This window comes from Halichoeres trimaculatus, unplaced genomic scaffold (genome assembly GCF_033239565.1).
Source record: "Halichoeres trimaculatus isolate MK-OKI-2021-1 unplaced genomic scaffold, fHalTri1.1 fHalTri1_scaffold_22, whole genome shotgun sequence".
Lineage (NCBI taxonomy): Eukaryota > Metazoa > Chordata > Actinopteri > Labriformes > Labridae > Halichoeres > Halichoeres trimaculatus.
This window is the reverse complement of record NW_027437200.1, coordinates 14,827,440-14,853,575: the sequence shown is the minus strand read 5'-3', so window position 1 is coordinate 14,853,575 and position 26,136 is coordinate 14,827,440. Positions and strand designations below refer to the sequence as shown.

The window sequence follows — 26,136 nt, the reverse complement described above, 5'->3', positions numbered from 1 at the left end:
CACTTTAGTCCTACTTTAATGTTATACTCCCTTTCTGCAGACTGTCTGCTACAATTTGCTGTTAGTTGTAGGTTAGTACAATAATTTGTTACCTGACAGTGTTGAAGATGATGACCCAGTGCATATGTCATATTCCGGATCATAGTATATAGAATATTGCCAGGATCTGGATTGTACTTTTACATCTGTCAGAAATTATGGTGACCTTGTCTTGTGTTGTTTTACAAAGCAATCTGACCATTTATGGTGGAGTTATATAAACATATGGTGAAACCAGCCCTATCTCACAAAGATAAAGGATCTTAAAAAAAAAAAAAACCTGGATCCAGATGGTGATCCAGCTCACCTCCAAAATTTAATCACTTCTTTTTTATCCCATTTTGAACATTTCCTGAAAATTTCATGAAGATCCATTTGTTACTTTTTGAGTTGTGTTGTTCACAGACAGACAAGCTTCCCCAAAAACATAACCTCCTTGGTAGAGGCAACTATGTTGTAACATAATGTAATGTAACACGACATATCCTACAATAGGGTACCATACATTTCAAATTAAAATGACACAAAGCACTGTGTCATATCACAATATTATAATAGTTCATTGTAAAAGAATCACAATTCACAACCCCATCCTTATGGAACCGAAGTTCATATCAGATGTTTGAACTTGAGTTGATTCTTATGTGGTGTGAATTTGTTGCAATTTAAATGATCATTCCGTTGAAATATTGAGAAATTCTCCAATAGTTTCTGATGTAAGTGACTTACTGGTGTTAGATCAATGTCAGATGTTAACTCCTTGGTTATTTAACAAGACAAAGGTCCACTTTTGTCAGTTTGATTAGGTTTTACATTTTTCATTAATGATTCGACTAAAAATTCATGTTTATTTTCAATAGCTTTTATTGGATGCGACCAAAGTTTGTTGTGCTACAGCTTTTAAGTCATTTGACTAACTGACTTCAGATCAGTCTCAAATGTCTGATTTTACTTTAAATCAAAATTCACATCAAAACTATTGTCAATTGTTTAAGAAAGACTGAATGGCAGAGGTAATTAAATTATTTTTCTTTGTTTTTGTCCTAATGTCTGCCTTCCAGAATTGAAAACAATAAAGAATTGAAAAAAAAATGTAAATTCACCAGTTTTTTCCTGCTTTGATTTTTTTTTTCTTTTTTTTTTTCATTTTATGCCAATCCCAAAAAAACTAGAAGCCAAACTCAGCCCAAACAGGACTGAGAAAACTAGTTAGCTGTGTTAGACAGTTGAGTCCGAGACTCTCCCTTAAGCGGAAATGTGTTCGACCTACATTCTGGAAAGTAGGGGTTAGCGTCTTGGTGAAAAACAAGACAGCAAAACCTTAAAACAGGCCCAAACCTTTCTGACTTCAGCGCTTTAAGTGTTACCCAGCAATATCAATCACACATTTGAGAAAACACACAGGATTACAGTGTTATGTTGGGAAAACCCTAACCAAAGCTACAGCCAAGAATTATGGCCTCCAGCTGGTTAACTGCCTCTGTAAGCCTTTGTAATTGCAGGATGTAATGGACTACACTGATATCAAACCAAGCAGATTAACAGCAGTCAGAACTACCAAACCTCTAGAGAACAATAGTTGGAGTGTGTATGATAAAAACAGCAAAGGAGAGCCACAGTGCTGTCACATATCTTCTTTCTGTTGAGCATTAAGGCAAACTACTGATGCTAGAAAGTGTGCTTTCATTAGCTCTGGATGATGAACACAGTATAGCACAAAGATAAAAGAGCACAAAACAATTCAATTAGCTTCAAATCTCTCATTAATGGTTTTAGCCATGTCAAATTAACATTGTTACGGGCGATTGCCCTCCTCCCAATACTCCCTACATCTAAACCCTGGCTGACTGTTGCCAGCAGATCCGTCCGCACACACATACGTACTTCCACACACACCCACAAACCACCCGACCACCGCCGTAAAAGTCTTCTAATCTGAATTTAAATGACTTCATTTAGCCTCTGAAACAATCCACAGACGGCAAAAACGAAACTCTGCGAAAACCACGGCAGTTTCCGTCTACAGAGACAAGAGGGAAGGAGCAGACTGCAACCTAATCTTAAGATCTTAATGCGTGAAATGATAAAAGAGGTCTTTATTCTGCAATTCTTGCTTTACTAAACATGTGCCACAAAGCCAAAGCAGTGTTAATGATTCTTTCAAAGTAATTTCAGTTCATTAGGAATCGCCAGGAGAGCGAGAGACTGAGGAGTAAGACAGAGGGACCGATCTAAAAATAGGGAGAAACACAGAGAGTACAAATAAGAAAAGCGGAGACAGAAAGTTTCAGGGAGTTTTGAGAAGTGAAAAAGTGCTAATTAGCGAGGAGGGCAAGATGGAAGACAAAAAAGCAGAAAAACTCAGAGGCTTCTGGATCACAGAATCAGACACTGTAAAGCAAAAAGGATGAAATTCCAATACAGCTTCAAATCTGAATTCAAGAGGTGTGTTTGGTTCTCACATCTGCGCGCCCACATAGAAACAAACAGAGACAAAAACAAGCTCTAATGAGCCAAACTCACCCAGAGCGGCTGGTGCAAAGAGGCTGGCGAGGACAAGCAGCCGTGCGGTCCACATGGCCTCCTCCTCCTCTTACCGCCCGCTGCTGAAGATCCCAGTTGAGGTCAGTCTTTTGTTGGCGAATGCCTGAATTTGGGTTCTGCCTTTAGGGCGCAGCTCCCTCCACTTTGTCACTCTTCCTGAAGACCCAAAGTCCTGGTGTTGGGATCCCAGATGTGGTAAAAATCTGTCATAAAGAAACAAAGACATGCACATTAGCTCAACGGACAAATGAGCAAGCTCTTTGTTCTTTTACAGGAACAGAAAATGTGTTTATTTTCCTGTAAGAAACACAACAGATGGATGCATCATGGTTTTATCATCTTTGTGCACGGTCCTTATGGCATCCTGGGTACCGCGTTGTCATCGAGTGCCTGGGTGCAAGTTGCTCAATCTCCACTTAGATGAAATCTGAATGCTGGGTGTGATTGTGAGTGAGCTTCATAATTTATTTTTGGATATTCTCTTGTTTTTTGCTCATCGATGTGTTAACTCCCCCACCTTCACAACAAATCACTCCCACAGAGAGACAAGGAGGGGAGCGATGGAGCGCACACTGCTTTGGCTGACAAACATGCGCGCGTATGGATTTTATGTATGCCCCAGACCTTGTGTGTAGCCTTGCGAGGCCTGATGAAAATTGACAAAAGAAGCTTTGAGGTGTTTTTCCATTCCTGTGGGCATGAGACATAACTTCACAGTCAGAGCTTTTGCACCTGTGAGTGTTTTTGTACGGCCTGAAAATGACTGCTGCGCTTCAAGGCTTTGATTCCAAATTCCAGACAACAAAGATGGCCGACCAGGTGCACTCTAAAGAGCTCAGTGAACTGAAGCTGCCCTTGAGCTCTGCTAAATTCTTGGAAGTGTTTTTACATAGGCTTAAATGAAGGACTAGCAGTAAAGGTCAAAAAACCCACCTCTGTCATGTGAAAAGATGGAGCATCATGCTATTCCATATTTTAAAAATGAATACAAAATAATTTGGCTGGAAGTTCAAACTAAATGTTTGCAGACTTTCAAACTGCTACATCTCAGTGTGGTGTGAAACTGTCTGTAAACCACTCAAAACTTGTCTTTCTGAAAATGGCAAAATTATGAGGTAATCACAGGATGACCTCTTCAACTGGTTCATGACATGTCTGAGAGGCGGGCCTCAAACGGGCCCCAAGATCTGTCCATAGCTCTGCCTCCAATAGGCCCCCAGAGGGGTGGCCAATAGTAATGTGTCAGTCATGACTGATCCAGCTCTTCAAGTTGACAAAAGCCGGCTCCTGATTGAGAGCCGATTAGTTTCCCCTTTCTGTTGTTTTGTCTGTTAAAGCCACATGAGACTGGTCAAAATGTGGGGTGGAGTATGAACAAAGGTAAACAATAGCATGGAAACTGTTTATCGTAACATCTATGACCTAAGAGCAAGTCAACCCCAAAACAAGGCAAATAATAAAAGAAGAAACAAGATCAACACTTGGCCCTTGTTTTTTCTTCAACTTTACCAATCTATTTTACTATGTGGTTTACCAAGCTAGTTGATGTTGTTTGATTGTAAATAGTCAAAAGTTAAGAAATGATATACACATACAATCAAAGATAAGACCTTAATGTGTAACTGAGATGGCTCTTTTGCTTGTTGAGTTTAAGTACCCACAACACTTCGAGTTCCCAGTAGGAAATTCCAAGTTCAGGGTAAACAGTAATTTAGCTCCTGGTATAATCTTTTTATTTTAGAATTTCTGACCTGTTCATCTCAATAAATCAGCTGTATATATAGTATTATTCAATGTTTATATAAAGAAATACTGCTGTTATGGCAAGTTTTTCCAACTTGGCACATGTAACGCTGAACTTGGAGATGATGCAATTCCCACTCCCGACTTCCCAGTTCCAAGTACAAATGGAACGCTGCATAAACATTCAATATGATTTTTGTTTGTTTTTGATACTACTGCTACTAATCCATTGATTTTAAGCGATAAAAAAATCTAAGGAGATGATAAATTATAGGGAGTCGAAAACACCAGTTCTCAAAAATGAGCTGTAATGCCCATCACTTGGGGCCAATCAGAGGAAAAAGGGTTTGTGGAGCAGAGAGCCTTAAAGGGACAGCAGCTAAAAGACAGAGGGTGAAAAAAAGGGGTTTTTGTAACACTTATGTGAGAAAAACAGAGATCATATAGCTGTATCAAATCATGTAAAACAACCACTTTTGATCCAAAGAAATGTGCTATTCAACATTAAAATGTTAAAAAAAAAAAAAAAAAAAAAAAAAACAGTTATACACTCTTGTCCATCTTTCAGTTAAACAAGGTGAACTTGAAGGACATTTACTGATGTGTTTAATTTGTTTTGTAAATGACATCAAGTGCAGTAACACCTATCAGTCTCTTCCATGCAGACAATGGCTCGAAATGACATCACCAGCTCTGGATGCCAGAAAATGAATGTGATATCAAAATTAAAGAATTTCAAGCTCCCCTGCCTTACTGGACGCAGAGGGGCGTTTAACTTCAAAATCAAAGTATACATCAATATTTTTTCATGAGACTTAATTTTCTTTTGTAAAGTTCACTTGTATAATGCTGATTAGGGTCCAAGAGTTCAAATCTCTGAGAAGGTCAGTTTTTAAAATGTGATTTAAATCTGAAAATAATGGGGTGAAGTACAATGAGTGACACCTTTGTCTAAAGCCCCTTCAGCGTTTAGTGACAGAGAAACAGGGAAAAACAAACAACAAAAATTTGGCTTTTACAACTTTCCTTACAGCTAAATGTTGCCATTCTTGCAAGAAGTCTCAGTTGAACTTCTGGAGGTTATGGCTTCACTTTTGTACGATTTGAGTTGAATGGGCCTATCAGTTGAAATATTGCAAAAAGTTTAAAAAAACACACCACATCAGTCAAATAAACATCGCGGTTAAACGAGGATACATTATTTTAGATCAAAAATAAACTCCAATATTCTGATGGGATTATCTCCATCAAACCCATATCATGCTATTAAGGTTAAGTCAGCTTTAATGATTAGGCAATCCAAGCCCCTTTATTATCCAATATCAGATGTGATCTGCCGCAGAAGCATAATCTCTGCAAAATGATACAAGCAGCATGCACTGCACACACACACACACACACACACACACACACACACACACACACACACACACAATGCTGCTGCCACCCCTCTGCACAAGTATTATCCTTGCACATTAAGCATTCTGTGCTGCATTTAATATTGGAGGGAGTTAATTCCATTGTGGGATGCTGGGAAATCTGGTTACAAAAGGTCAAAACGTGAGCGCCGCATCAAAGGACAAGGCACTGGGGAGGTTGACTGGCATTACATTTTAAATACACCTCTTCCAGACAGTCATAATGGAGTTATGCTGTGCTGCAAGTCCTTTTAAAATTCAGCTCTATATCTAAAATTCTTCATTGAAGTAATCTGAGCTTTCGGAGCAATTATTAAAGGGTTTAAAAGAATGGCATGTCTGCATGAGCCATCCGTCGTAATATTCGGGGGTTAAAAGTCAGGTTTCTCATTTTGGGAGAGGAGCAAAAACCTGAACTGATCTGAACCACATTCAGTTTTCCATTTACTTCACCTCTTTTTCACACATATACGTGATGACAGGGCTTTTAAGACATTAAAATAGCAACAAGAGTGTGTATTGAATCAAAGAAATATCCTTGTGAGTAAACAGCGCTTTCAATAAAACGCTGTGACAGCTGCCGGGGAGCGGAATTAAATATGACATCAAATCAGATAGTGTGACTCCCTAGATAGAAAAAAAACACACATTATTCCTGGAATAATCACATTCAAATGCACTGTCCAAGCAGCAAATTGGACTTGAAGTTTATACTGTAAGACAACTTCCAAATTGGTGGCAGAGAAAAGGAGGCAGCGGAGTGACAACATGTTGAAGATACACACCAGACGAGACGATTATGTTTGCACAACTTGAAAAATCTGGATTTTTTTTTTATTTTTGCAGGTTTGCTCCTCAAAAATATTGGAAGGAAGCAGAGAGATAAGAGACAATGAGTATTTGTAGATTCCTGCATGTAAGTCTTTGGGTGGGACTCGCACATTATATCGCATAGCACAGGCGATGAAGTAGAAACTGCATGCACAGGTGTTACTTAAAAATTATCACATCAAATGAAAAACACGTCGCTATCACAGTTGTTAATTTGTTCTTGGAAGAAAAGAAAAAAAGAAGAAAAAGAAAAACGTGTGGGTTTGGGAAGTGCTGTCAACCGCCTAAAGAACACAGCATAAAATACATATTTATGAGAAGGGTTTGGACCCAGTTCAGTGCTGAAATAAAAGGAAAAGAAGAAGATGATGATGAAGAAGAAAAGGAGGGAGTTAAAAAAGAGAAAGACAGAGCGTAGTCCAGCATTGCCAACTTGTCTTGTATTCCAGAAGGAGCCTTATGATACATTATGGTGCTGACGTTTCAAGGGTACTTGTTCTGAGGGGGATTTAGTATAACTCCCTTAGATAAGCCGGCCAACATTTAAGCGGGGGCCGAGCGTCGTCCGCAGCTTCTGTTCCCCGCCACATCAAGGAGACTTCTTCATCACCGTCTCGCTGTCTCCTGCGGAACTTCTTTTTCTAATCAGCGATGATGTTGTTTTTGTTACTTTAGCGACGTGCGGGTGCCAACGAGGCCCCAGATGAAACCTGACAGATTGAATTAATTGACTTTTCTATCTAGTTAAAGCAAAACAGAGACGGGTGATACCACAGCGGTTATCACAGGGGGGTGAAATATGTTGTCCCGCAGCAATAATGTGACTCGGTGAAAGAGACAAATGAGAGGCTGGAAGCATTTAGGGAAATGGAAGCTATTAGTTTGATTTTAGCATCCCAAAATAGGCCTGTAAATGGGGATATTTGTGTCGGAGATGCTCCTGTTAATATGAGATTTGGGTGTTAAAAGCTTCAAAAGAAGATGTTTGGCTGTGTTGATTTGCTACGGAATACCACCCGCTAACACGGCATTGCTAACACTCCTGGGCACCTGATTTTGGGTGGGAGTCAATGTGTGATGTTGCAGTTAGGCATGATGTGCAACTGTGATCTGTCAAAGAGCTAAATATGAAGGGCAAGCTAAAAATCTAACTACATACCATCTCTTCGCATCACCTGTTATCACCGTACTGTCTACACGACATCTTTTGGAAACACTTGTGGAAAATCCTCCTTCTGCAGTGAAATCCAGTCTGAAAGTGCTTTTGCATTCTCTTTGCATATATTTTTCATATTCAAACACACAACTACCAGTTTGCATTGAGTCACTGTTTCTTCACTCTGATTGCTGAGCAGCGTCAGGGGGAACTCTTCCTGCTCTGTAACATAAAAGATAATGCACAGGAACATGGGTCACGAGAATATACTCTAATTATTAGAAGAACCATAATTTGTGCTTTAACTTTTTGAATGCGTTCATTTAAATGTCAATAATAAAACATGAATCAGCCCACAATGTGTTCTCTAACCTTCTATTTATGTAACAGACTCAGAACATTGTGTGTTAGAGTAGCACAATGGAGGGAAAAATAACCAATTTAAAACAGATTTTTTCTTAATTCAGTGAATTATGTACCAATTTAGAGAACACTGTGAATCCAAAAATGGTCTTACCACAACATCAGCTGTTGAAAAATTGGACTTTCCCATATTATGGACTCATGCTTGTACCTTTATCTCCTTAACAACAAGGATTCACTATCAATAACATTAAAGTTTGATAGTTCTCTTTTCAATACATAACTTGCTCTACCCATGAACATTTACATACACTGCAAAAAACAGAAATCTTATCAAGTGTTTTTGTTTTATTTTAACTGGAACATATCTTTTTAGACTAAATATGAGCCACTTTTACCAGACCAGTCCAGAAAAATGTCTTGTTATAAGTTGTTGAAAGACAAAATGAGGTCTGAATTGCTTTTAATAAGTAAAAAAAATATGCAAACTACTTGTTACAAGCAGCTCAGACCTGTATCACTGCTTCATTGCCACATGTTTAGAAATTAATTTGCTTTGACTTTCTTGAAGCTCCTTTGCAGTGCTTTCGATTTTGTACTGAACATGAGTGAGTTATAGTCGTATATAACACTAAGAGTACATATTTTATGCTGTGCCAAAAAAAGCCTTTTTCTTTCTCATGCTGTCCATCATTTCGCTCAACGCCTACCCCCTTGTGGTGATTACATGCATTACAAATACAATACAGGGATGGTCCATATTGTTCCTGATGGGCTACTTTGGGTTCAAAGGCCATAAAAAGAAGCAATACTTTTAATTCCAGTCTGTTTCATAACAAAGTACAAACTACCCACAGGAGCTTTAACCTCAATAAGTATTCCAATCCTGGTTGTCAGGAAGGTTGTTATCAAGCTGGGCTGTTTTTCTGTCAATTTTCTCATTGGTTTCAGGTGAACTGAAAAGAGTATAACAAAAATTTTTAACATGTGTTTTGATCAAGTATATATCTTTGTATGATTTTTTTTTCTTAATTTTTCAAATCTTTTTAAATTTTTTGCTTCTGGAGTTCAGTTGAATTTCCATGAATGAGTCTTGCTTTTTAGTACATTATATATGAACACCATATCACTACAATGTTAAAACAGTAAATTTTCCTGCTCAAAGTAAATTATCTCACTCAGTATATTTTAATTTTGTATAATAAATTTAAACTTTAAAGCAAAGTCAGCCGTTCTTGTAAAATAACTGACCAATGCTTTATCACTGATGGAAAACAAAAAAGCAAGCATTGATTTTTAGGTCTGATCTGAGTTCTTAAAACTTCATTGCTTACTTTTCTGTAACTTTATGACAATATATTAAATTATAAATTGGTCTGATGTGAACTTTCTTGCTAATTAATTCAATGTTTGCCCTTTAAAATAAAAAGTTAGGAATAAATGCCCTTTACAACCCAAAGCCCAGGGGTATTTATTGGAAATGTTTGTTTCTCTGAACCAAAGTTCAGAACCCTGTCCTTTCTATCCAAAAATGGAAAGATGGAGTTAAAAAACTTCATGTTTCTGTCTACTTAATTACAGGATCCAACTTTACTGATTTTTCTGCAAAGACATCTTTCCTTCAAGGCTGTATGCATCATTAGACCGCATGTCAATATTTCTAGGCTCACCCTGATTGTCTTCTCTCAGTAAACTCCTTCACATGATGCCAAACGTTAAGGCCTGTCATCCAGGTTGTAACCCTGATATGAATGCAGAGATAACCATCACACAGATGCACATCGCCACCTGAGAGCGTTTCTCCATCTGTCACTTCCTGACCTGAGGAAACCAAAGATGATTTCCACTAATCAGGACGTGTTTCATACAATGCTCCTGCAACAAAGTGAAACTCGATCCTGTGTGTTATCTGATGAGGGCATGCTAAGTATGATGTTACTCGTCACGCCTGCTTGAAGCCCTCCCACGTAACAATATGTAATGAAGTGGGATCGTGTTGCGGGTTAAGTACCATGTCTTAGATTTTCGACTTGTTTCATGTCCAGATGCTTATCGCACCGACGGAGGCAGGACTTGGTAATTTTTATGAGACAGACAGTGTGCTCATGCAAATGAAGTGTCTCATATAAAATGAATATTAATCACTCACGCTGTCTGCATACAGTTTGATTGATGAGCACTCACTCGGAAACCTTAAAAGATGAGCTGAGATGATTAAAAGCAAGATGATCCTTTCCTTCTAGACTTGTGAAGATGATTTTTTCCACTTGGTTGAGCTTTCAAACCTTGCTGATGGTGTACAAATTGAGCGGTCAGATTTTTTCCCAATACCAAACACAGCAGAAATGTCAAAATCAGGCTTTTCTAATGCGGGTTGAAAGGTGTGAAAAACAAGGTAAATGGAGAGTGCTCTTTTAAAGGCGAAGTGCGCATCCCTGGAGCTTGACAAGGCATTCACTCATACAATTGGCTTTCCATGAGGGACCCCGACACAGCTAGCCACTGACAGGCAGATAATAGCGCTAACTTTAGCCGCAGCAGTCTCCGACTGGGCCTATATGATAGGCTTGTTGAGTGTGACTGATGGCGCGGGTTAAATAATGGGACCCTCCCTTGTCTCTTTCTTGGTGCACAAAGCCATTGCAGCCACTCCTGTCACACAAAACACTGCCTAACTACAAAACAATAGGAACACTATCCATTAGAGGAAATGACTTTGCACACAATGAAGACTAAAAACAAATAAAACAGATATTTTCGACTGCAGCAGTGATGAGATACAGGGTTACAGGAAGAGAAACACATAGGGCTGAAAAGATTACAGAAGGGGTGTATAAATGCAGACAGATGCTTCGTTTTAAAGCAAGGCGTATGTGCTTTGATACCATTCTCCATTATAATGCTAAGCTCAGACACTATCCATTTTCCACGTCTTCATTCTTTCTATCCTCCCTCTCGTTTTCTCTCAGCAAATCTCACCCTCATGCAGCACAAACACACGACAGGCAAAGGAAGAAGGAGAGGAAGTGATGGAGTAATAGGCAGCAGAGGAAAGGGAGAGGGATGGACTTTTAAAAGCTTGGGGAGAGATGGCTGGATGGAGGATTAAAGAGTGGGAGGAGAGATACAGAGACGGATGAAAGGAGCAAAATAAGGAACGAAAGACAAGAGCTGAGATGTAAAGAAAATCATACTAGCTGTTATCTGAAGGTCATGTGAGAGCGAGTCAAACATACAGCATTCACTTCAGCCACTGCTGCTATAGTGTCTCAGGTGGGCAAGGTTACCATGGCAACCTCACCTGTTGGTCATTAATCACCAACCAGGAGCAATTGGCATGCTGTGCCCACAAAACATTCTGAAACTCATTACGTGGCCAGGTTTTGATTTTAGATGCGAGTTAGAAGGCAGTACATCATACAAATGCAGGCGACCAAACTGTTTTATGTCTATCTGATGCTCGTACAACAAAGAGATAAACCATATGGATGAAACACACCGTGACCTTAGAGGTAAATCCCAAGCAGCTTATGGATTTCTTTTGAGACAGCTGAATCAATACATTGCCAATGTATTGCACTGGCATGCAGTTTTCAATGACACAAGATGACAGAGCGGCTGGGTTATATTTGATATATCAAAGCAAAAAAGCATGACCTCAAAGTGCCAAAGGTTCAACAAGGATTTTCAAATAAAGCTATTGCTTAAAGAAAGGTAATAAATAATATGTCAAGATATCTAACATAAATAAATAAAATGCTAACTCTAAAGTAGGTTATGCATAGTAGTTTCACAAGCAACAATTTCAGGCAAAAAAAATGGTATTCCCTTCACATTTAGCTTAATAAGGAGTTGGATTTTATGAATAAATGGTAGCATGCTAAAAAACTAAACTTAAAAACATAAACATAAAAAATTCAAAACTCTCATCTACTTAAACTGAACATGCACTGATATTTACTTTTGTTAGCATTCTAATACAGTGTACATGCTTGACTTAGTAACCTAATAATGTAAACAAAATGTTAGCTTGTCATTTCTGAACGCTAAATTAAATAGAACTGTAACTGTGGGCATTTTAGCATGCTATGTTTTTCATTTCTGCTGAACTAAGTGAATGAATATATACATACACAGAACTCATAAACTGCCTTCCTTAAAGCAAGTACTGACATGGTAGTTATGCTAGTAATAGACCCCAAAATAAGACCACAAGCTTTGTAAACCAACATTTTGAAAAGTATAAAGTTAGCATTGTTGTTGTGATAGCCTCAGTGTGCTAACTAATTCAAATTTAGTTAGTTAGTATACAAAGACTCCATGATGACCAACTGACAAGCCAAAATGCTTAAAAGTTGTTTTACAAAGTTCATGGTTTAGTTACAGGGTAAGGCATTAGCATGCTAAGATCATGCAAGCTAATACTGAACAGCAATCTTAGATCACAAGCTTTTCCAATTGTTTGTTAAAAACAAGCAGGTTAGCATTGTTAATTTCATAATAATAGAATTATGGAATAATAATAGAATTATGGAATAACACAGGGGTGGCCAACCAGTCAGAGACCAAGAGCCACAAAAATGGCCGTGGTACTACGGAGAGCCACGACACACCCGTGGTCTTGCAAACACACTTCCTCTCACACATAAACAAAATGTCATAAAATAAAAAGCAATACATTTTCAGTTTTCAAAGCAAGATTTACTGTGTTTGTGTGTTTCAATTCATACTAGAGAAGAGAAACTGAAACTTAAGTATAAATCCCAACTGATCCCAATGTTGGCATCCATATATATAGATTAGATTGATCGGCACACCACTACTCTTAACTTTATATATATGTTTTTTTGAATGGATCGAAGAGCCACACACCCAAAGGCAAAGAGCCACATGTGGCTTGTGAGCCACAGGTTGGCCACCCCTGGAATAACTCATCAAAAAGTGTGTTGCCTTTGGCTCCTGCTGCAACTAGCACTCTTCGTCAATTCCAGACGGTATCAATACATCATGTAGTCAGTGAGAAGATGCAAAGTACTTCCTCTACTTTTATGGAGAGGCCATCCTGGATATTCATCTCAGGGTACTAAAGTTTCCACTAAAGTGACTAAAGTTAAACCTTGCTGACGGTTGCACCTGAGTAGAATTTTTTCAGGTGTCCTTAACTAAAGAGTATCTTGTAAAATTAGCAAGCTAATAATGTATGCTAATGGAGGGTGATAATCATAGTTATCATAAATATTTCAAAACCATACAAACACAATGGCACAGTAGTCCATCTAAAGTCACCTTCTGTGTTTTCAGAGTGGACAGCATATGGTAAGACGACAGTTGTTAACCACACAAAAAGCTGTCCTCTACACCAAACAAAGAAACACAATACAAGACACACCCTTCCGCACAAGAAACAAAGCCCTACTAGGCCAATTTTCTAATTACTGCTATCGTTTTCCAACACAGCCACAGCCTGAGTTCAGCCATGTTTGGAGGGCATCTGCTTCATTTATTTTCTTTTTTATTTGTGTGTGACTTTTCAGGTCTCAATTTCCCTTCATTTTGTATTCTCTCTAACGGCATTTGCATAATTTTCCAATAGACACTTCATTCCCTGCCAGGTTGTAGAAGGCAGAAAAAAAATCACACAGACACACACACACACACAAACAACAGCAGCAATTTCAGCTTAGGCTCTGTATCAGGGGTACAGCAAATTCCAATGTCAATAACACTGATCCCAATGGCGCATGCATTTCAATATCATTATCTGATGCTGAGCCAAGTGCATGGAATATAATGAAATCTTAAAACACGAATTGCATATCATCATGGGCTAGGCAAATGTGATGCACAATAGCTGGCTACAGTATGTATTGTGCTGAATGCTCTCAATACAGACTTGATTACGATGTTAATTCTGCCTTCCATCTGGTCCTGCATGTCTGTGTTAGTGTTTTTTGACCGCAAATTGCTATGATGTGTCTAGGTGGTATAATGATTGAAGCATGAGAGTTACCAATGGCAAGAAAGTGTTGTAAATGGCTTGGAAATGAGAGGTAGGGCTATGTCACGGGCAACCACAACAGTCACGACCACAGGGAATCCAAATAGGTTCCACCTGGACTCTACTCACAGCTCAATTAGGGAGAAGGGAAGAGGGGGACTGGAAAAAATAAAGAGAAATGCAGCAGTTTCAACAGAGGGCAGGTGTTTGTGTACAGTGATTAGTGTCTTCATACATATTAAAAAATGCAGAGAAATGAGGATAAATTGCGGAACCATTGACAGCAGAGGTAAGAGTCAGAAACTTGGGAAATTGCTGTTTCACTTTTTGGTGATTCTTTGTTGTCAAGGAAGTGAACTCATTAATCTCAGAGTAAACTTGAGCAAACAAGCTGTACTTTTTTCAAGCAGCAATAACTGTGATCAATGAGTACAGATCTCAGAATAACTTTACATAGGAAGTGATAGAACATAATACAGTACAATGCAAAACAACACAACACAATATGTGCTAACATCTCTAATCTTGCTGAAGTATTCATATAATGACACATTTCAAAATCTAATTAACTACAAAATACAAAACTCAAAAGTCTACTTAAATCAGCTTCAATTAGCTAGCATTAGCCACTTCATGCATCTGTCTCTGCCAGAGCAGGGGGGCTGTAGCATTAAAATCAACAGATATGTTGGCTATCAAGACAAGCTTTGGGTGCTGTTTTAAAGTTTTAAAGTTCATCTTTCAGTAGCTACCTAATGTAAAGGGCTTCTGTTGTTTTATATATTTATTAATTAGCAACCTCAAGTGTCCGTTAATGCCAGACTTAGCAAGGCTGTAGAAAGAAAACCAGTGCTTAATTTGGTCATGAAGACCAGCTTTGAGGTTTTCTTTCATGTTTTTCAGTAACCATCTTATAAAGAAGAAGTGTTACTTGAATTAGCTTTAATAAGCTAGTTTTAGCCACTTCAGGCTTTGCTTAAAGCCAAATCAAGTAGGGCTGTGGCTTCAAATTCATCAATTGTTTCGCTATTAAACCTGTGAGGAGTTTGCTTTTGCTGTTAAGCTTTCAGTTAGAACTTCACTTTGAAAGGTTTTTGTTTGTTAATTTGTTGTCTATCTTAAAGCTAGAATTAGCCACTAAAAGCATTGATTCATGCTTGAATTAAGAAGGCTGTAGCAACAAAAACATTAACTTTGTTAGTTCTGAAGACAAGCTTTGAGGTTTTCTTTTTATGGTGAGTCATTTTGGGAACTATGTTATAAAAATGGCTCTTTCTTTAATTGGTTAGCACTAGCCTCCTCATGCTTCTATTCACGACTTAAAGAGGCTGCAGGAACAAAATCATCACTTGTTTTATTTATGAAGTCCAGTTTTTGGTGCTGGGTTTATGTGTTTAGCTTTCAGTAAGTACCATATGTACTTTTTTCACTAGCTAAGATTAGCTAGCATTAGCCACTTACATCTCCCTTTCATTTCAGACCAAGAGTGGCTGTTCAAGAAAAACTTCTCAATACTTTTTTTAAGTCAGAAGACAAACTTTTTTATGTTCCTTTCTTTCTTTTTTTTTTTTTTTTTTTTTTTTAGTCTTCAGCTTGTCTTAGCTGCCATTAGCCATCCGAAGCTACCCAAACAGGCCATGGCAGCAAACTTTCAAATATTTTAGATTGAAAAAGGAAACATATGATTGCTTCGTCATATTTATCTTGAGTAACAAATGAGATGTCATATCTTATCTACAAAAACCTTTCTCACTTTAAGTAACTGGGGGGAAAACCCCCATGGATCATATTTCCATTACATGATTTAACTTGAATCTAAAACACATTCGTTACTTCTCATAAGAAATGAGGTGACAGCTTTGTTTGTGAACAGTGCTGTAGAAAACATCCACTGCCAACACTTGACAGGCCTTTTTTATTAAGGCTTATCTGTTGACATTTCAGCCAACGCATCTTTTGTTAGAACCTGCATGGCCTGTTATTGTGTGAAATGTCCCGGTCCTAGCAATATTCCTGAATGTGCAAATATCAATATGAAAGTGTGACCAAATAATCGATGCAATATATTGTGTTGTGTTTTGCTGCAAGACAGTATTGATTCACCAGCAACAGGGCTGGGACACATTCTTTTTCTCTTTCATTTCTCTGTCCGTCTTTTCACTAATCTGTTGCCTCTGAAAAGGAAAGAGCTTCAGAATAAATCAAATGAGATTTTCATACTCTGGCTGGAAACATTGTCCACTATATAGTTTTTCTTGTATGGTTTAATAGCTGTACAATCAATGCTTCAAGTATGCTATTTAGAGAGTGACTGATAGTTGTAAAATAAATATTGTTAACATAAAAATGGCAAACACATCAGTCTTTTTCTTCATGGTCAACAAAAGCCCATTTTCTAGTTGAAACACCAGTGTTTTTCAAAGTAAATAATCACACAAACATAGTTGACACAGAGATCAGAGGTCACGGTATGGGCTTTTGCTGGCTCTTCTTGTGTTGTCAAACTTCAAGAAAACACTGGCTGAAATATGAGAAAGCTTCTCTTGTCAGGACCTCTGTGACCTGGCTTTCAGGGTGATCGATTGGTGGGCAGGAATAAACTTGCGAACGTCTCGTAGCACTCAAAAGGTCTGACTGTTTTTAGCTTCAAATTGAAAAGTTCTAAATATTAAAAGATGTAGAAAATAGTCAAGGTGTTAGGAGGAATTAAATGGAAATTATTCTGGTAGAACTGTTTTTGTTGTCTGTTTTTTCCCACTTCACAGCCTACCCACGCATACTTTTGTGAAAAGAAGCCACCTAGTCCATTCGGAAACAGCTGCCAGCCAAGCCAAGACCATATGAACCATTTCCGAATCATTATGGTTCAGGTTGCCTTCTGGAGCCACCACAGTTGCCAAATTTCCTCTACTTCTCTGGGTCCGACTTTTAACCAAATGCTCAAAGATAAACATCTAGAACTGAGTGTTTTCTTTCTCTTAGCCAAAGGGAAGAGAAACTTGCTGAGTAGAGTATGTCAGAAGCGCAGGGAGCTGTCAAGCTTTGGAGTACCTCAATCCTCACTCTGGGCAGCCTAGAATGGAGTTTGATGAAAGTGTGATTGGTCTGGGCAAACTTCCTCATGGGGTATGTCTCCGGACAAAGAAAGCAATACTCTCCTCTCTTGTCAGGGCAAATACTTTCAGGTCTGACAAATCTCAGCTGGTGTCTGGGTGCCTGGTCTTACTAGGTGTGCTAAAACTTGATGAGAAAGCCAGGGCCCAGAGGTTTAAATCAACCTCAATCTCAATGTAGACTGACTTTGAAGTGAGCTTTTTATTCTACTTCTTCCTGATGCTACTTTTTAAAATCCAGCATCCAGCATTGCATAGGCTGAAACTCCAATTAATGGGGTACAATGTGGGAAACACGTGGACTTTCATGAAAAAGAGAAAGGAAAGAAGAGAAGATTGTACTGTTTTAACGCCACTAAATCTAATTATGTCATAAAGACTTAGCATGAGGTACAAATCAACAAATGCTAGAGTTTTAATGGCGTGGAACTGGGACTGCAAAGTGAAAAACATTAATTTCCTTTTATTTCACTGATGGATTTTTGATGATCGTTTGGAAGTTTTTTAAACGTGAATAAAGACTGACTTTAGTTCACCAAAGAAGAAGGAATTACTCTGTGACCCGTGTGTGCCTTTGTGTTTTTTTTGTACCCAGACACCCTTCGGGAAGTGGCGTGAAAGCAAACAGCCATGCACAATCCGCTGACTGACCTTGCCCTCTCGGCCGAGAGGCAGAGTGTGTTTGGGTTGGACTCAGCAGGCAACCTTTCTAAATCTAAACGCGGAGGTCCTCTCAGGGTGAGGCAGCCACACATCATGGCCGGGGGATGGTTAGGGAATGTCAGAGTACAGGAACCGACCGTAAACACCGCTTTTACAGAGATCTGACTGGAGCTTACACACACATGACTGTTAGAGGCTTCAACATTGGACAGTCTGCTGCTGAAAGAGTGTTAAAAACACACAATATGGATTCAAATAAAGGGTTTGGATGGATGGACTTGGAAGGCCGAACAATTGTATTGTGATTGGACTGGAAAGCATAATAACAGGGTTTGTACAAAGATCCTCTATAGAAAATGTAATATTCGATGTTTGTTGGCAGCTGGGATACGCTGTGAAAAAGGAGCTGGTGCATGCACACTGTCCTCTGCTATGACAAATACTCTTACACAGTTGCTCCAATATATCCCAAACCGTCTGCTCCGTCTCCTTTTCTTCTCTCTCTGGCTCTAAAACACTTGAATTGACAAAGCACGAAATCATCACAACTTGCGACCCAAGTCCAAAGCCCTAATTGTACCCTGGTGTGATGTTTTTCACCACTTGCGCCGTGGCCACAAAGACAATTCTCCCCTCTCCATGAGGCGGATGAAAGCGAGGAAGTCAGTAATTGCTTTTGACTTTCCAGAGTACCGCACCCCAAATAAGTGGAAATTTTGCAGGCCCACTCAGAGCACTGTTGCTTTTTAAATGAGATTGCCTCTTGTTTATGCAGATGGGAAAACAAAGGATTCTTGTTCGGTGGCATGGGCCTTTTCCCAATCGATAATGGGCATATCAATGCTGGGAGGTCTCCAAAGCAACCTGTGTTTAATTTGGCCAAAACGATTGGCAAAGAGGAGAAGAGGAGACATCCAGTTGGTTTTTGGTGCCAAATTTATGAATTTTCTGAACTCAATTGAAAATGTTTACAACATCCCTGCATACAGATGGGATGAAGGGGCACATTTCCTGATTATGAACTCGTGCCACTGCTTGAAGGATGGAATTACTAGCCAGCCTTTTGGTTCAACGCATAAATAAAGACTTTTATCTTCCCCTGTCAACAGTTTAAACATTTATTATCATATACTATTTGTGTTTATTTACAAAGTATGTGAAATTTTATGTTTTTAGTCTCTTTTGGCCTTAATGCTTTTGCTGAGAGGAGTAATTGTTAGAAATCAGAAATGAGACCAGGACTGACAGATGACAAGGGGCTGAGGTTGTATTACTCTGAGGATGGAGGCTAAGTACATTTGGTGCTTTGCAGAGCTAAACCAGCACCCCAAGTACTTAAACAGATATCATATGATGACATATGATGAGGTAAAATTTCTGACAAGTAAGATCAATCAGTCAATCAGACTTTAGTTATGAAGCACTTTTCATACACATGAGTGGTAACACAAAAAAGTGCTTGACAAAAATAAAATAAGACGTAAATAAAAAATAAAATGTATAATATTAATAATAATAATAATAAAAACGGCAAATGAATAAGTGACCCAACACCCACCATAAACACTCTTCAACATACAACCCTCCACCCTCAACACACCAACCTACACCCAAGGTGAACACAACATAATCTGTGCAGATGAACTGAGGAACTGTGGAAACACTATCTGGAGACCTTAATGAGGCAGCACTAAAAGTTAAGTAAGATGTTTAAGTCAAGATAAAAAAATTAAAACAACTAAATCAAAAGAAACAATTAAGACAATAAAATTTTAAAAGACTAAAGCAAGAAAAGAGAAAATTATGTCAAACTAAAACTTTAAAGTCCAGATTTAAAAAGCTGAGGAGTGAAGTAAATAAGACGATAAATGATTAAGTTAAAGCAGATAAAAAGATAAATATATATTTCATTCTAAAAGATTAAGATAATATGCCTTTAAACAGAATAAATGCAGAACTTGTGTGGATCAATAGATAAATAAGTAAAACTCAGTAAAAAGCTACACTAAAGAGGTAAGCTTTAAGTTTGCTTCGTTTCAAGTTCTGTTACTGTTAAAAATCCTCAACCTGAAGGCCTGAGAGCTCTCACAGGCATATATGATAAAAGCAAGTCAGATAAATAGGAGGGTGCAAGACCATTATGGCATTTAAAAACCGGAAAGAGATCCTTAAAGTCAATCCTAAAAGATACTGGTAGGATACTGGCAGAGACTTGAAAATTGGTGTAATGTGAGCTCTCTTTCTGGTCTTTGTTAGCATTCTGGCAGTAGAGTTCTGGAGCAGCTGAAGCTGAGAAATGATCTTTTTTGGAAGACCAGAAAGAAGAGCGTTAACAATAATCAATTTTACATGTAATAAAGGCATGAACAAGTGTCTCTGCATTGGCTCTAGAGAGAAATTGAATCGAATGTTACGCTAAGTTGAGACCCTGAGGTTTGTTGCATCAAAATTTAAACAAGATGACAATAACTGGTGATCAAAAACTGATTTCACTAATTTGAAGGTGAAAAAAATCCAAGACTTTTGGGGGTTAGAACTTTAGAAACAATGTTATTCTTTATTTCAGACAAATTAACCAAAAAATGTAATTTTTCTTTCTACCAAAAAGTCAAGAGTAAACACAAAATATGCACCAGATCTTCTATCCATACACTAATTTGACCCAATGTGTGATGCTGTTGTCCACGGCTGACTTGTGTTGTAGGAGGGTTTGACCAATCAAAATCAAGCATTTAACAATGCAAAGTGATTGGTCAGGAAGTCAGGTGATAAGAAATATCAACAACCTTTCTTCCAACCCTACAATGCAGCCATCTAAACTCAAAAATAACCACCGTCACCTTTAGCCTGTTGGCACGCTTATATTAGATCTTTGCTCAAACTGGCACTATGCCTTGGAAAAACTTCAGAGCTGCCACTGTGGATGGAGACACATCTTACTTAAGCAAGAGTGACAACCCCAGCACTTTGAAAAGTCTGCCACAATACCCATCTATGTTCCCATTTTTTATTCATTGAGAAAATCTTGGGGTTGTGTACTGACTCAGGCGTCACTGTCAAATCATTTTGACACGGATGCCAATCTCACAGTGGCTTTCTTTGCATGGCTGATGATCCTCTTTGATCCAAAACCTCACAGCGTCTGAGACAGAACAATATTGACTCATATCTGGGGAGTCCTGTCAGCCACCTCTATCGAGTACTTATAGCGGGGTGCCTAAATCTTAACTGAAAGGGACTTTCCACCTCTCCATCCTTTCTGTTTTCACTCTGCCTGTTTCATTTTTATTTCAGTCCAACCACTCCAACCTTTTTCAAGCAGCACAACGGGCCACCACGAGTATGTAAGAGGACCAACTTTAAAGCAAACGCTGAAACCCAATCCTACCCACTACCCCCTTTGAAACCCACCCCCCTACTGTGGTCCTTCATTACTGGCCAAACTACAGGAGAAATGTGTTTCACTTCTGTGTCATGAGTCCACTTCTGCACTCTTCTTTAACTTGTGCACAAAGAGAAAGCAGGGTCTCGAGGACTCTCCACAAATCTGGCATGCAATCCCTGGACCAGTTGGTATCGGCACAGGGGGGAGTCTGGTGTTGGGGGAGGGGAGAACTCGGCTCTGACAGACTTCCAACACACACAGCTGATGCCTCGGGCTGGCAAGTCTAATATCATCATCTGTGTGAAACAGTACTGGTGGATCTAATATTTATTACCCAATATGTCCCTGGGGAAGGCTGGTTATATCGCAGCCAACACCACAATGCTCATGTGGAGGAAGAATCAGAATGGATATAGTTCGGTAACTCTTGGCAATGCAGGGCATGCAAATTGAGAAATAAGAAGAATGCCTCACTTCGAGTATAATTATGGTTGTCTCTGATTAACAGATGACTTAGAAGTCCCAGTAGAGAGGCTGCTTCCCCTCTGAAAATCTGTTACCATCTTGAGTTTGAGAGGCTTCATCAAAGTTGATGGCAGCTTCCAAACCCAGATTGAAAAATGAGTAATGCGACGCAGCCAATGGGGAGACTTAAATTCATTTGAATGGTAGATCTAGCTTGCATTACTTTAAAAGTTTAATGGTATAGACTTGCTGGAGACTGAACATATATCACTGGGCCTATTTTACTGGAGAGGTTTTGGTCTGAGAAGTTTTCTATAGCCTACTGAAACGTTGAGGGTCTTTCAAACATTGAGAGCCAAAGAAAAGAAACTCAATGCTTAGCCTTGATGACTCAGAGTTTGAAATGCTTATTTTTTCTCTTTTTTTAGGTAATAAACTTTTATGAATGAAGGAATATAAGTTGGTAAATCTATTTATTTATACAGCAACCTCATGGTCTAATCCCATTGACTAAAACAAAACCTCATATATTTCTCCCTGTATTGATGAACACAGCGTTTTAAATGCCATTCAAACTACATCAGTGAGACTAGTAGCAACACCAAATGACATGTTCCCTCATTAAAAATATACATGAGCATTATGGTTTCTTGTACACTCTGCAGACATCATTCTACTGCCGGAGTACCCGCTAATGCACCAGATGTGGACTAATCCGCAGCTAAAAATAATCCCCAACAAATGCACCACTGACTCCCCGCTAAAGAACATTTGCTAGAAATTAAGGACTAAAACTGTGGTTCTTAAGCAGGAGCGATTAGGCTTAGAATTGAGTGCTACAGACAGGGCAGGGAAAGTGTAATGCATTGAGTGGTATACTAACATGTGTCAGTGTGATGCATTCTGGTTTAGGGGGTTTCCTCAGAGAGGAAACAGACTTTAACTGACACTTTCCATAAAGTGCAGTTTTTGTGCTGGAATTGTCCTAATAGCAGGAATTTAAACTTCATTCAAATACTTGATATTATAAAACATCAATATCTGCTTAGAATTCTTTTGTTTTCATTCTGTTTTCTTTTCCTTTTTATTTCATTGCACTGTAGGTTCAGAAAAAGTCACTGAACAAAGACCAACATCTGGCAATCTTATTCTATGTTTGACTGTTTTGAATTCATTAGCAGTGCACACTCCTTTTATTTGTCTCTAGTTACCCAACCATTGCTCTCCAATTCTACATATAAATATGCATATGTAGAAATTATTCTATAAATTACATGTATATACATATGCAGGTATTTGCTAATATGTCTGTGTGCTCTATTTAAATAGGTGGAGAGTGGGCTAGGGAGTGGTCAGGCGTGGAGAGCTTTTTTTAGTGTAGTATTTTTTTTCTTCTCTTTTCAAATTTTATTGCATTTTCTCATAATATTCTATAATTTTTTGAGTTTTGATGTTTCTTCTATTTGTTGTTATGTCTATACTGTATGAGTTGTCCTGTAATGTACCTGCCTTGTATGTATCTTTGTTTGGGACCCCCTTGTTAACAAGATGATCAATCTCAAGAGGCTTCCCCGTCAAGAAATAAAGAATTGTATTTTATATTTCTGTTTTTCCCTCTTGATTCTTGGTGCGTTTGGACCATAGACTGTATATAGAGTGGACAGCATGGCTCTTAACCATTGTACAGTTTTGAAGCCAAAATTCCCCTGTCACAGGCGCAGCTATTGAAGCAGTTGTGCAGCCAGAGTCTGTGCAGTAGAGACTGTGAGGGATTCTGGGAGAATCTGAGTGGAGCCAGGTGACAAAAATAATATTTTTTTTTTTTTCTTTCGAGAGTCTAATCACTTCATGACTCGCCTCCCGACATTTTTTATAATACTGAAAAAAATACTAGTTGTCAATCATCACTAAATGTGACGTAAAACTTCATTTTCAACCTCTTTTAACTACTGAAAACGATTTTTTTTCTGAAAAAAAAAGAGGACTTGAATACAAGGCAGCCAAATAAAATCTTCAAATCACGGCAACAATAGGAGACATTTCTATGAGGTGTATCAATTTAGAGTTAATTTTAAAGTTTGACCACCGCCCATCTGGACTGACCGGGGAGATGGCAGCCAGACAGCAGCCAGCCACCAGGGGGAGCAGTTTTTGTGGCGACCTCACTTCCACTCCAGCAAGATGACGTCCTTTTTTTATTTTGTTTGGATACATTTTTAAACTAAATTTAGGGCATATTATGTCATTTACAGCATGTGGAATCAAAAAGGTATTGACGTATCAAAAGCTGTGATAACCTAGCTTGTTTTCTTTATGGTCATTCTTCACTATTTAGAGGTTCAAATCCACACTGCACAAGTTCACTTACTTCATAACACTTTCTTTGAATGTATGATGAAAACTTTTAAGGTGTCAAAAGTGGCAACAAAAAAAGTGATCCTCTGCGCCATTTCATCTAGTATGTTTAGCATAGCGAAGCTTTCAGTATTCTAAATGAATGTCTGTGACATCTCTTGTTTCGAGCCAATTTCTGGGTTAAATATATCAAAACATTAATTTTTTTTCATTATATCTATATATTTATAAACTACACTGTTCTCTTTAACCCAGACCCCCCTCCCTTTCTTCAGTTGGACTGGCAAACATATAAATCCTTGGAAAGACCTGGTTATTGTTGGCCTCTTTTCTGAAACCTGATACCCTAAAGGTTTTATAGACAGGAAACCTGGTTTGCCCAATTAGTGTAAGGGATTAGGAGAAACCTGGTCCACACAGCAAGATGAAACAATATCTTGATAGTTATGGTCATGAGGGTTTTTTTTTTAAATGGAGACAATTAAACCAAACGTCTGACTCTTGATCTGTTGTTGAAGCCAGATGATGTCAGCAACGAATGAAGACTGCCGCTGTTTGTACAGTTCAGTCCATTTTCAACACCAAAAAAAGGCACCTAGATCGTCAGTCATCCCTTAAATTATTTCACTTCGAATAAATTCTGGTAACATATGGTGGTGGATGTATGTAAACACAACTTTTCAGGTTATCATCACAGGGAACATGTCTCTGATTTCCTGCCTCCATGCCTGGTTTCCCTTAATAACCTGGATTCCTGTGTGCATGTAAACATAGTCAGTGGGACCGTGAGATGAGTTTCCCCTCCGGTTCAGCTCTGATGGAATCTCTGAGCAACATATCCTCACGCCTGAATTTTTAACAGCCCCATCGCTGAGAATCATGCCATTCATGCTTTTGACACATCGCAGCCTCTGAGGTGATTGATGATGGCAACATGTACGGCTCCGCTCTGCTTTTTTTCTGTTGTCTAAACTGTGGAGAGAAAAAAGCCCACAAGCGTGAATTGCAATCATTTCTGCTCCAATCTCTGCAGCTTTATCTGCATATACGGCTCCTGCTTTGACCTCCCATTATGCCCCTGAGCTGATTCAGTCGTCAGCCAAACACATCCTCTGCGTGCGTGTGTGTGTGTATATCCAGGCAGGCATTGTGTTTTAAGCATAATGCCAACGTTACAACACATTCCTCTGAATCATCATGAGGGAAAATAAGGTCTGCAAAGGCTAATGCACAAGGAAGGAGAGAATGTAATGCAACAATGTTCAAATAAAAAGAACACAGTAAAGCGAGTATAAATTCAGGAGAATGTCAAAGGGTCTGCATGTTGTACAGCTAATGCCTGAGAAGACCACAGAAACACTTAAGTTTTATTCTCATAATCTAAATTTCACTGCACTTCCAAGTTAATCTCCAGGGCTGCTTTTAATTACCACATGTGGTTAAGTTTTGATGCCTTCAGCCCACAAGCTTTCGCAGCACATACTCGCTCAAACGCAGGGACCTGTCACCAGAACCAAAAGGTGACATGTTAAGTGGAGTGACACAGAGAAATGTTCCCTGTTTGGTCCGACTCTGGAAATCATTATTCAGATTGAAACACACCTCAGCGATCTCAGCCTGTATCCGCGCACTAATGCCTGCACCAAATGGCACCAATAACTCACCGCAATTGAGTGATTTCCTCCATGCGAGCTGATGCCGACAGTTTCTTTGACGATCCCTTAAAAATTCAAATGACTTGTGCAAGAGGAAGCCCTGCGTGTTAATGTGGGCGTAGGAAGGATGCTGGAGACAGTTTTCAATATGCAATGTAAGCATTCATTCAGATTAAGTGGGCCAATGAAATTAAAAATTATCAAAATGAGCTTAATTCAAATGATGCTTGGTTACAGGATGTTCCTCTGTGTCATGTAAATGTTGTTTTTCTCAGAAACTGAGTTTCACTCGAATCACTGCTACACAGTGACCAGCTATTAATCCCTGAATTCAGTAAACTGTTTTTTGACATAAATTGTATTTATGAGCATGCTTAGCTGAATAGCTTCATGCTAACAGTAGAAAAA

At 38.7% G+C, this 26,136-nt stretch overlaps 1 protein-coding gene across 22 annotated transcripts in view; it reads right to left on the bottom strand.

Moving 5' to 3' along the window:
• LOC141811063 (adhesion G protein-coupled receptor L3) overlaps positions 1–26,136 on the bottom strand; it is a 324,467-nt gene that overhangs the window by 231,190 nt on the left and 67,141 nt on the right. For all 22 annotated transcript variants that reach the window (XM_074698944.1, XM_074698947.1, XM_074698936.1 and 19 more), the window contains exon 3: positions 2,563–2,786. In XM_074698944.1, coding sequence (XP_074555045.1) covers positions 2,563–2,617 — 55 coding nt within the window. In that variant the 5' untranslated portion in view covers positions 2,618–2,786. The remainder of the gene's footprint in view (positions 1–2,562; positions 2,787–26,136) is intronic.